Raw genomic sequence first — 13,301 nt, forward strand, 5'->3', positions numbered from 1 at the left:
AAAAGAACTGACAAGCATGAAGTAAAACATAGCCAAGACCAACACGGTTAACTACTAGACAATGAAAGGGAAATGGCTAAGTATTTCACTCAGGTATTCACTAAGGTAGAAGACAACAAAATGCATGAGGCAACAGAAGGACTAGGCTATATTGGCATAGAAGATGGAGAACTTTGTCAAGTACGACAAGCACTCAGGCACTCAAGATTTATAAATACCCAGGATCTGATGGGATCTTAACAAATTATATCAAACAAAATGAGAGATGTTATTCAAAAGCCACTGACACAACTCTTCCAACAATACCTTCAGACAGGGGTGGTGCCCAGGGACTGGAGAATTGCTAATGTAGTTCCCATCTATAATAAGGATGGAAAAACCAGACCAAGTAATTACAATCTATTAAGTCTGTATGCTCAGTATTCCCTGACTCTCTCTCTTTCCTAGCATTAATCCCGCATCAGCAGGATCCGCTTGTCAGCACACCAGTCTCCATTTGGTGGTTTGAACCAAATCTTTGAGCTGACGTTGCCATTAACTGCGACCAAGAAATGCCGTCGGAGTGGGGAGGAGGAGGAGGACAAAGTAATGTAGCCAATTCATAGAGGGGAATTATTAGGAGGCATGGGAAACTTGGCCAGGACGCCAGGGTTACACCCCTACTCTTTTCAAGAAACACCCTGGGATTTTTAATGACCACAGAGAGTCAGGACCTCAGTTTTATGTCTCATCCGAAGGACGGCGCTTATTTACAGTATAGTGTCCCCGTCACTATATACTGGGGCATTAGGACCCACATGGACTGCAGGGTTTGCGCCCCCTGCTGGCCTCACTAACACCTCTTCCAGCAGCAACCTTAGTTTTTCCCAGGAGGTCTCCCATCCAGGTACTGACCAGGCTCACACCTGCTGAGCTTCCGTGGGTTGCCAGTTGTGAGTTGCAGGGTGATATGGCTGCTCAGTATTCCCTGACTACAGGGGGCGAATTATCATTAGTCTTTAGAATTTGCTTGCACAGTGGCATTTGTTTTACATTTCCACTTTGTGCTAGCCTTACTGTCATTTTATTAATATATTTTACAGTTAGCATGATTGATTTCCTTTAAACTTAAACATTACACAGAAGCTTAAAAATATTTTAAGTTGCCTTAATAAGCGTCTCCAAAGCAAATTAATCATGCTAACTGACTGTTTTAATATACATACAGCATCATGCACAGAAGTAACCCTTTTCTATGAACACATTGTTTGAAAGTCTATATTTCGAAAGAACTTCAACACTTCAAAAACATGAGCATGTAACTGTTCTGTAACTTTCTGAATACCGTACTTCTCATCAGCTAACTCATTATGCTGGAAACAGCACAGGAGTAAACACTTACTTAGAACAGTAAGTGACTTCCGCACTTTAGATACAAAATACATAAAAGTATCAACAATACCTTGGAATTAAAAAAACAGACCGTTTATAGCTGTAACTGTGAATACATGACTGATTCGTGTTCCAATCAAGACTTCTTGGTCAAGAACATTTTGTGGGGGCAAATAAGCAACAGGCAATTATTATAGATTCAGTATTCAGTTCTTTGGTAGGTCATTAGCCACAATCACAATTTCTATAAGTGAAATAAGCAGAAAATAATCCTTAAAATCAATATTTAATTTAAAAAGTGCAAGAATCTACTGTTGTTGCTGCATTTAAGGATCAAATGGATAAATATATCTGCTATGCAAATTCAGAATAATGACATACCTGGTTGTTGAAGACTGTGAGTTATATAATAATTATAAACTTTCTAAAGGGTGGCCTTAGCTTTAGGCTTTCATTGATATTAACTTCCATGCCAGCAAGATATTCAAATTAATATTATTCTTTATTTTATAGAACAGCTTTCAGGGAATATCATCTCAAGGTACAATTGAAAGGGAACATTTTGTTTCCTTTATCATGAACCTTGCCAGGGTAAAGACTTTGATTGATCACAGAAAACAAGCTTTGCAGCCCGCGGTTATTTCTATTTGTATAAGCAAATACAATAAAGAAAAACACTTCAAAGAAAAAGACTCTGCCAAATAAAGTCATTTTTCACAGGCATCAGGCAAGATGACAGAATCAGTGCTGCACAGACAAACAGGAAATACCTTGAGTTGTGGGTTTTTCTAAAACTTGATATTTCCATCAATATATATATATTTTCTTGATATATATAAAAAGAAAATACTTTTAGTCAACTACTCACCACTTTTGGTGGTGACTGACTCAGACAATGAAAAAGACAGGGCTCTGCACTAAAGTGATATTCAGGGCAGTCAAATTTACAATCTAAAAAGAGTCCATATGCCAGCAAGGAATTAAGTAATCAAACTCTTCTGTCATGTTCCATGAGATTTAATTTGTAAAAATGAAAATTGTTAACAAGGAAACTGGATTTAAAAATCTGTTTATTTCCATTTTCATGAAATCCTTGTAATCAGATTTATGTACTTGAGCATAACAATTTGTTGTATTTATTAAGTGCTAGAGTTACTTGTTTCCTTCATACTGTAAATGCAGGGCTTACATTTTATTTCTTTAATACTAATTCGTCTGGTAAGAAAAGTACAGCATACCATAAACACTGAAACGCTTTTCTATTTTTGGCATGTAGCTTCTAAAATCACTGTATTTTAAACTTAATTCACTTTTACACTTTTGAGTAACCCCTGCTTTTGGATTCTACAAGCACAGCCCCACTTTTTTGGTTAGAAAAAGCTGGAGACACAGCATGACGCCATACTTAAATGTTTATACATTTATAATGTGGAGAGAACGTCTACACGAAATCTGGACAAGCCTTGCAAAACAGTGGTACTGTTCTGTTCACTGTTCAACAGTGATCCACTACCAAAAATATTTCATTTTCATGATATTCATTTTACTGATGACACAATCCAAAGCACCCTGCTTTTCTACCTATTTCATACTTGGGTGTGTACAGAAAAAAACATGACTGAAGTACTGTACTTTTCTCAAAGGAACATCATCAGTGTCTTATCCAGGCTTGTACATACAACCTTCAAGCTACAAGTTCAGAGTTCTAATCTCTACACCACAAGTGTTACAACTAACAAGTTTAAAGGGCAGTCAGATGGGTTTCAAAAAGGATTTGAAGCATTGCCTTCAGTGGCAAATCCATCGACAGGGGAATCGACTACAACAATAAATTAGATGTCTGAATCTGAAGGTGGGGATTACATAACTGACTCAAATGGACTGAAATTTAAGTAAACCAAAAACACCTGCTACTAATTATTAGGTTCTCACTTGTCAATCATTGAGTCTGGACACAGGCTACTTTACTTTCAGGGTAACTCTGCTAAAAACCTGTGGTTCTAAAATCATAAATAAGCAGTATGATCCATCTGAGAAAATGCTCCAATGTTAGATCACTAGGGGTGTCTCCTTAGGTACTAAAATAAAGCATCGCTTCTAAATTATGCAAAGACCTCTGAACATTTTTTATGGTTATTTCTAGTTGCAGGGATCTGGGGGTTTTGAACTCATTAAATTGGCTGACTGAAGCATATAAAAATAACAGGAATAAATTAAAATTTAATTTTTTAAGCCCTACAAAATCATGCGGAAAAAAAGACATCAGAGCATTAAGTCAAATTACAATATTTTATCACATCAAACATCTGGGAGATCACTGCCCACAACATTTACACCCAAGGTGAACAGCAGAGGATTTAGGCTCAGTGTGAGTCTTATCAATCCTTTATGTCCTGGCTTCATTTGTACTCATTCTACAGTAACTTCCATTGTTAAATAAGACAGACTGTGATTTTTCCACCAGTGATTAGGTAGCTTTGAAGAAATTTACAAAGTTATGCTCTGACTGATCTAACCAGTATTCAAAATGAGAAGATGTTGTCAATCAGGATTATTAAAACAGGTTCATAATTAAATTTATCACTTCACTTGTACAGCATAACTCATAGCAGGCTTTAGACATTAAGTACACAAGAACTTTTCATTGTAAACTTTTTTAAAAAGTGAAGTATTTGAAGAGAGAAATCAATTTTTACTTTAAATAATCACTTAAAAACAGTAGGTTGCGACAGAAAATAAAAACAAAAAACATTAATTTATATTATATACTGTATATAGTATACAGCATACCCATTTCAGGTATACTAGTTTAGAAGACACAAGATAATCTCTGTGTCTGGTGTACCTGTTTGTGTGCATAAATGTGAATGAAAATGAAAAGGAAGCTTCTGTGATGTTCAGATGACTATAAAGGAATTTGTTAAAGAATATTTTGCACAAAAACCTTTTGTGCAGATGAACAGAAATATAAAAATTAGTAGAGTAAACTTCTTGTTTTTTCCAAATGTTCTGTTAGTGGAGAAAGAGGAAGTGTCCTCTCATGGGCTGTGTAGATGCCCTGGTGCTTCACCCGGCTTGGCTGAAGATAAGACTCTGGATCTATAATACAATCCATCCAGCCATTTTCTAACTGCTTAATGCAAGTTGGTGTCATGGGGGTGCTGGAGTATATCCTGACAAGAAACAGGTGTAAGGAAGGATACCCCTTGGATGGGACGCCAGTCCATCGCAGGGCACACACAGACACAAACACAGATACACACATACAGTACTTACACCAGGTCCATTTTTTTCCAGAAGCCAATTAACCAACCAGTATGTCTTTGGACTGTGGAAGGAAACAGGAGCTCCTGAAGGAAACCCACGCAAACAAAGGGGGAACATACAAGTGCATGCAGATAGCACCCCAGGTCCAGAATTGAAACCAGGGTCCAGGGTCAAGACTGTTACCAAGCCGAGAAATCAAGTGAAAGAGAAGCTGAAAAGAAGAGAGAGAAACCAAGATCCACTACAGGCTCTCTACCCACTAAAGAACCCCACAATACCAAGGCAGAGCATGCTTTAGAGCAGTGGTCCTCAAACTGTGGTACGCGTACCAGGAGTGGTACGCGGAGCACCGCCAGCTGGTACGCCATATGACCCTGGAACTTTGTTGTGTGCACTGAAAAATCGGGACCGGTTTTCATATTTTCTATTTTAATACGTGTCGAATATGCAGCCCACGTACTACGGTACAGCGTGCGCTAGTACTTGAGTGGACACAGAGCTACAATGTAATTCTATACCATTCTACAGGAATCCGTGCTACGAACGTAAGTGACCAATTGTATTTAAAAAAAAGCTATCTCCAGCAAATAGGGAGGTAGGAGAATGTGCGTGATTTTGGAACAATGCCAATGTTGTAAACACAGGAATGCATAGAAATGCGTGCTATGAACGCTGGTAATCTTGTGAGCACAGGAAAGCGTGATAGGTACTGTAACAGAAAAATATTTAAGAACTGTTCTAGGTTAATTTGAGAAAAATACACAGAGCGTCACCGTGTGTCACTCCCATGCGCATGAAATAAAAACTTCTTTTAACTTCTGAGACAGACTCCTGAAACGGAAACGGGAAAAATTGCAAGCTTGCAGATTGCTAAAGCAGGTAAGCCCCACACTATTTTTGAGGAACCTTATTTACCGTTGGCAAAAAGCTGACACGTATTATGTGTGGAGAAAAAGCTGTTAAACAGCTCGACCTGCTGCCCCCTCTGAAAGACACAGTCACTCATAATTATTGAAATGGCGGATGATATAAAAAGTACGCTGATAGAGCGCGTTAAGATGAGCAGATGCTTTTCACTGCAATTAGATGAGTCTGTAGTCGATTTGGCCAATTTGCTCGTTTACGTTAGATACGAGTTTGAGGGCATGTCCCATGAGGACTTTCTGTTCTGTAAGCCGCTACCAACAGGAACTACAGGAGAGCGCATATTTCAGCTTCTGAATGAATTTATCGGAGAGAATAGCATCGACTGGATAAAATGCGTCGGAGTTTGTAGACGGTGCTAGAGCAATGACAAGCCGAAACAGCGTTGTAGTTGCACAAATTAGAAAGGTTGCTCCAGAAATGAATGGACGCATTGCAACATCCACCGCGAGACCTTTGCCGCCAAGAAAATGCCTGACAATTTAAAATCTGTTAGACTCTGTTGTGAATAGTATCAAGGCTCGAAAAATGACTTCACATCTGCTTTGCTCGACTAAACAGGTTCACCCCTCTCACTGAAATGGTGCTTTTTTATTGTTTATTTTTATTTGTTGTTGTTCCTGTTTTTTTTCTGTAAAGCACTTTGAGAAGCCACCTTTAAAGGCGCTATATCAAATAAAGTTTATTATTATAATATTTATTATATGTGTATGTGAGTGTGAGTGTGTGCACACACGTGCGCTCATATTGGTCATTGAGATTTTCTGGGGTTCCTATGAGAAGATGACTTGTAGGTGGTACTTGGATGCTTTGGTTTGATCAGGGGTGGTACTTGGTTGAAAAAGTTTGAGACCCACTGCTTTAGAGAGATTGAATCAAGAATCTTGAAACCCAGAAACCTTCATACAGTACATCTGAATTAGGTTTCCCTGTTGGACCTCAACCTTTGAAGGAATAGCAACTTGTTGGTGGACTGGAAGGTTGAGTTGTGACTAATAACCACTTCATGGAGGTCACACTACTCCAAAGGCATAGACAGGCTCCTATCTACTATGGTGCCATCTAATAGTCACTAAATGACAGTATGGTACGAGGCACCACACACAAATTGGAATTACATTTTTTAAGCATTCTGCTGACTATAATGAACTTTGTGTCTCTGATAATGATGGAGCTAATTTTAATGGAAAGGAGCTATAGACAACTCAGAAAAACTTGCAATACTTTAGACTTTTTGGAAATATAGAGAAAGGTACATATCTGATATAGCCAACGGAACTGAAAATGGTCCCTTGTGAACCTCTGCATGCTTATTAGTATGAAAAAATAAGCTAATTGGAATGTTCTCACCCTGTATAACATAAAATGTATAATGGCAACAACACAATAAGTCAATTTCTAGTAGCTCATGAATCATTTTGAAATTAATTTTTCACAAAAATCCTTAGACAACTAACACAGTAATTCTCAAGCACAGATAATTCTCCAGTGAACATTACAGAGACGAGTCAAAAGGATTCCCTGGCAATGTATCATGTTTAAATCTAATTATTCATGATTTGAATAATCTTCCTACATTATAATGTAGGCATGAAGTGTTTTGGTGCTCAGTAGATGGGAAATTAAGTAAATTTAATGCCAATCTGTAGGCAAAGCAGATTACAAAATGTCAGACTAAAAGAGGCACTTTGCTGTTAAAGTACTGGCTTTCAAAGAAGAACACATTCATCATGGATTTTTGTTTAAATATTAGATGAATGATAAATTTGTGAGATTAAAAGTCACGGACAAACAAACTAATTTGTCACCCTAAGGATCAAACTGCTTCTCCTCTAAACTAATGGAACTTTAAGCATCTCTTAATGGAATGAATTCCATGCAGTACTTTGAAACTCATGCCCAAAAGCAAAAGAAATGTATGTCCTTTTTCACTGAAAAAAGCTATATATGAGAGACTTGGTAATAAGGCCCTGTCTCAATCTGTATTAGTTAAGTACCTTTCCAGGTTTGTATCATGAGGAGATTTCAGTACTGATCCATTTCTAACCCAGTTTTTCAAACATGTAACAGTAAAAGAAACAGAAGTATGTTCATACATTTGTACAGTACACAAATATATTCACAAAATTTCGGTGCAATTCACATAAAGAAGGACTTACTTCATTTCATCCATTAAAGAATTTCAGTAACCACCATACAGAAGAGAAATGAAATTAGTTCACAAAATGAATTAAGGGGAAAATTAAGGGAGGCTAACAAACCTAGTCTTATGATAATCAAGATCATTTTAAAGAACAAATACATGATACGTCTGTAACAAAACTCAAATACAACTGAGAACTGATCAAAATACATTATCTAAATAATTTCATAAAATGAAATGAACTTTTAAACTTACTTTTCTAAAGCTTGGTACATGTTTTGAGGATCCTCCAAGATCATAATGTCGACAATTTTATCCTCAAAGGCTGCCTCTTCTTTGGCTGTCTCACTGATGTTGCACACTGCATATTCTGGGTCAGTGTCCCCAGAAAGACCACCTCTCCTCTTCTGAAAGGAAAAGCCAGTGCAACCATTAGGAATGATGGATAAGGCAATTGACCAGACATGAGCACAAAATAAAACATGTGAGAATACTGCTTTTCACTACAATATTGCAGCATTAAACTTTTCTAATATGTAAATCTAAATCATAACTTTTTTTTTGCCGTTGTTCTGGTGTTATCATATTTTCCTCTCTCTGGCATCCTAGATGAATACTGGGTCTTTTCACCTCTGCATTTTTTAACTTCTTTGTGGAAACAGTGCAATGGGGAAGCACACATTTTCATGAATTCTATTGTTACTTCCCTTTATATACACCACGCTTAGAATTCACCACCTGAAAAGTAAATAGGTGTATTCATTATATGAAATAGTGGGATATGACTAAATCAAACCTTTGGATCTAATAGCCTGCATATATTTAGTTTTGCTGACACTCCATGTCTAGAAACTAACAATAAAATGAAATATGTGTTGATGTTGGACCCCCTTGGTGTACTCGTGGTATACACATGCATTTACTTTTAACCAGTAATTTCTACCACAAATTTTCCAGAAGTGAAGGGTTATTAGAGGTTTCTTGACTGCTGGCCCACTGGTCCCATCACAACTCTACATCTGCTACACACTCGACTCCTCAAATGTTTTATTCATATCTTCCCATTGGCAACTAAAGTCAGATTTGTTGTCTGGAAAAATCTGTCGGTTATGTACAACGGGAACCAAAGAAACACGTTTTCCACTGTTCTGCCTCTGTTTTACTACATTTCACGCACACAAATTCCCAACCTGAAGCCAGACAAAAACAGTGCAGAATAATCTGTAAAGGGAAAGGTAAAGAATGTAAATGCTTGCTGTAGAGGCCATACTTCTGCCACTGTCTTCTATCCAGTTTCCTTTGCTAGTGACATCTGACCACACTGTGTGACCAGAGACTGTGTTTTAGAGCAACAATGGTTATTCAGAATTTAATTTACATCATTTTGTTTTAAATATTAAGAAATTATATACTCTTGATCCTCAAATGATTTAAAATTATCATCTTGCCCTAAAAAAGATTATAAAACAATGACATTCCTGTTGTTACATGCATCATCACAAAAGTGAGATAGTGCTATATTACAGATTCCCCTAGGGGAGCAGAAAAGTAGAATCCAGTGCTGTGAATAAACATATCACAACCTTCACTGATTCAATTAAAAATCTGAAACACACACAGTGGCTTTAACGTCAGACATCATTAACAAAAGCAGCCAAAAAATGCATCCAATCCTTGAAGGAGGTCACAACCAATACACACTTCATAGCATGGTAATAAATGCTATTGTCAGGGTGATTCTTCTTACATTCATGAAGACACTTACAATGTTCCCTGCAAAATGGATTTTTAAGGCTGTAAAAGATGCCCATATTTTCATTGAGGCCAACTATGATGCTGAGACTTAAGTGTTGTCTGTGGGTCCTTTACTCTATTATTGTATTATTTGTACTAGAGCTTTCTGATACCCACTTATTTACTTGTTTTTAAGTAATTTTAGTTCAAGTTAATTCAAAATTACATTTACAGTATCTAAAAAGATCATTACAATGTGAATAGAAATGAATCAATATCTGAATAGTACCAGTGGAAAATATCCTTTACTTAGCTGAAGGTGATAAGAGGTCAATTAAGCTAATTATTTGGATGCGTACTGTAAGTCCAATTATGTGGAAGCACATAGTCATGTGCAATTAAAACCGTTTGATTTAGAAGTACAAGAGAATGAAGAATATAAGTCAAAACCTGTTACATATTAGAGTATTTTTTCACTATCAGAGAATTTCAGTGTGTTGATTAAGAAGGAGACTCTGTATTACTTTGAAAGAGGGGATATTTACTTATGTTAATCATATATATGAAACAGAGTATCTATAATAACCATTTTTTATATTATAAACAATGAACACACTGTTCACCTTTAAACTCTTATAGAAGGCATCCCAACTCCAATTTCTTCACTCCAGAAGCCAGGTCATTCCAGTTATAACTACAGACTTTTTCTAAATTACAGAATTGTTGGCTGAAATCTGAAGGCATTATTTCGACACATTGAATTTTAAATGCATTCTCCGTCTTGACTGGAAAAATGCTTTACTTTTGTTTTACCAGTGCCTAGTGCTTTGTATCTTTAAGAGGAACACTGGAGCCATGACAAGACAGCCTTCCAGCTCAGTCTGTTCCATCTCCAGGCACAAATAACTACATACATCACACAGATATTTCTTGGCATTAAGGCTCGAGCTCATGCCAGGATATGTTAAATAACCCTATTTCAAATTTATACCATCTTTAAATGATGCAACAGAATTTACGTCTCACAATCTTGCCTTGCCAAGCAGAATCAATTCAAAGAATATTTTGCCAAAGGAGTCAATTTTAATTCCTCACGCACTGGCGGGTCTTTCCAGAAATCCTTCTGAAATTGTGCAACTTTCTCCCCAAGAAGGCCATACACAACCTGGGTGCTTTATGTAATTGTTTTGCACTAGCTTTTCCTAGGGGTTTAATCAAAATTCTCCTTTTTGTTTAGGTAACCAATTTTCTTTTTAAGAAGAGACTTGAACAATATCCTGAAGTAAATACCGTATGTATATTGTAACGCTTACGGCCGACAGGTACTGTGTAAGAGCCGGCTTACCAGAGCAGGTGACATCACCGCCCTTCCCTGTGATAGCAGGACCACAGCCACTGGGCTGTGGAGAGATCTCTCTTTGGCTCACCGGGCTGGGTCCCTGTTGAGTGACGCGGGAGTCCCGGGTTCGAGCCCCCGACGGTGGGGGGCCAACCTAATGCGTCAAGGGCGCCCGCTTGAGCCCCCGTTGCGTTACAATATATTTAAGCAATAAGGCAGGAGAGTGAATATAGTCACAGTTAAAAGCCATTGTTACCCGGCAACCCTTTTAACTGTGACTATATTCACGATATAGCACAGGCCTCAAGTGCCTTATTGCTTTAATAAAACTGTCCCTAAATATGCGATTGCTATATAGAATGAATTTTAATTAAAAAAATGATTTAACACGAAAATTAAGCTATTTACAGTACGTTCCTCCATCTGAGAATATAGTCCCTCGTTGCTACGCAACGCAGAAACACAGCCATAAGTAACATTAACTAGAAAAGAGAGGACATTAGCTAGCCAATATGATAAAGGAATAAATTACTTGTTTTTTGTTTATTTCTTTAGCACATTTATTTGAACATTTCCCTTGATCGTACAAGCACTGAAAAGCTGTCCAGTCCCTAGTTCGTCAGGCATTTTGTTTTCGCTGGCGCTGGTCTCATTGCCTGTCAGAATATCACTCCAACGCTTTGTCATTAAAATTGGGTTTCCAACTCTCACTATAACTATAACAGACATAATCTCCCTTGCTTTTAACCGAGCGTTTGATCATTTCTAAGAATGAAAATGATTTAAACTATGTGACATTATCATTCAACGAGAGCACAAAAAATCACAAGGATCCTCAACAGCGCAACAAAGACAGCAGAAGAAGATACATGTATCAAATACCTCAGAATCCAAACTTTCTTATCTACGCTAAGAAGTCATCTTTAAAAGCTTACGCGATTGATTTGATTGACCGTAACTTATTGGTCAGCGCATTGATATTTCTTTATCACACAGCAAAAAGTCTAAAGTCCTTCCTGGGTGTGCGTATATCAGCGAATATAGCACGGCTTCGAAAGGGTGTCAGCCAATCAGATTTCAGGACGGGAACTATCCGTTTTATAAATATGTGGCAACTATACTTACTCTTTTACAACAAGACATTTGTGGGATACCAATCCAAGAAAATAGGAGGAAAGCCAGAGTCATAAGAATGGAGGCGACAAGGAATCCCACCAAGAAGCCAACAAAGTGGATGCCATGATTTGGAGAAACCTAAAAAAAAAACAAATAAAATAGAAATTGTAAAGAGGGGCATGTAGGATTAAATCTTTTATCTGTATCATCACTCATTTCCTCTTATAGGATATAATTTATAATTATTTGTTCATCAGCATGAAGGTTATGGGGAATGACAGTGAGGATGATGTACAGTATACACAAATTTTGGCAGACAGATTTAATTCAGGAACAGGGAAATGATACTCATGTTGACGCTACTTTAAGATTTAAGGTCTTTCAGTTTTCGAACGTTAAACTGCAACCCTTCCTTAATGAGCAAGAAATAAACACACCGAAATGACATTCGGATGTGAACACTAGCCTAAACAACTTACCAGTCATGTGGAATTCAGTAATAAATGCTAAGAAGTAATAGGCATTCTCAAAAGAACAGCAAATCACAGGGAAAACAATCAGAACAGGAGAGATCCCTTGAAGAGGATCCAATTAAAAATAATCAGGCTTGGACATAAAAATACAGGATAAAATCAAGCAAAGAAACGTGTAGAAATGGTCTAGATAACAATTCACTTATAGTTAATATTATATGCTGCATCACAAAATACATTATGTCATGTTTTTTTTGTATCAGACTTGGAAGCCTTGGGTGGTTATTGAAATAGCTGAGGGTTCCTACTCGATGCTTTGAATCTCTGAATGCCAGTATCAGAAGAAAAGCATAGCAAGCATTCTCACAATCAACTCAATTTACAAAAAAAGCATATATAAAACAAAGTACTGTATATATAATACAAAATAATGTGCAAAACTTCAGAAAAACAGTCTGATTGGAAAAAATAAATCTGAGCCTAATTCTCAAATCAAATACGTTAATTAGCAACATGTCAGATAAACTTTGGCCTGCATTGTTTAACAGACCTTACATGAGACATTATTATTATTCTAAATGTTTAAGAGAAATAATCCAGAATAATAATCGATTCCCAGCACTCATTTTCGGAGAGGACTCTTAAAATACAGAAAATCAAGCATTAAGCAAAACGTTTATCTTCCGAAAGAGAGGATACGATTAGACTCTGAATCGATGAATGAACCCATAGTCTTATATACCTAATTCAGCAGCCTCATTAATGTATTTTTTCATTCGGGTACTGAAAGCAGGAGAATCTTTTTACACTCTGTCAATTTACAGAATATGCCCTTCATGAAAAATCTGAAGTCCATACAATCTGGAGGTTTATGTATTTATTCTTTCGTAGTATGATGCTCATCAAAAGTATTTGGTCCAAAATAATTTTAGGA

General features: G+C 37.0%; 1 protein-coding gene across 1 annotated transcript in view; it reads right to left on the minus strand.

Annotated features, from left to right (window-relative positions):
• The window catches only part of evc2 (EvC ciliary complex subunit 2), a 98,188-nt gene that overhangs the window by 73,363 nt on the left and 11,524 nt on the right, over nt 1-13,301 (minus strand). The window contains exons 8-9 of the mRNA XM_088915261.1: nt 11,904-12,032; nt 7,961-8,112 (exon numbers count right to left, since the gene is read on the minus strand). Of these exons, the coding sequence (XP_088771387.1) occupies nt 7,961-8,112; nt 11,904-12,032 (281 nt within the window). The remainder of the gene's footprint in view (nt 1-7,960; nt 8,113-11,903; nt 12,033-13,301) is intronic.

Source organism: Atractosteus spatula, chromosome 1, assembly GCF_055471065.1.
Source record: "Atractosteus spatula isolate fAtrSpa1 chromosome 1, fAtrSpa1.hap1, whole genome shotgun sequence".
In the NCBI taxonomy this organism is placed as follows: domain Eukaryota; kingdom Metazoa; phylum Chordata; class Actinopteri; order Semionotiformes; family Lepisosteidae; genus Atractosteus; species Atractosteus spatula.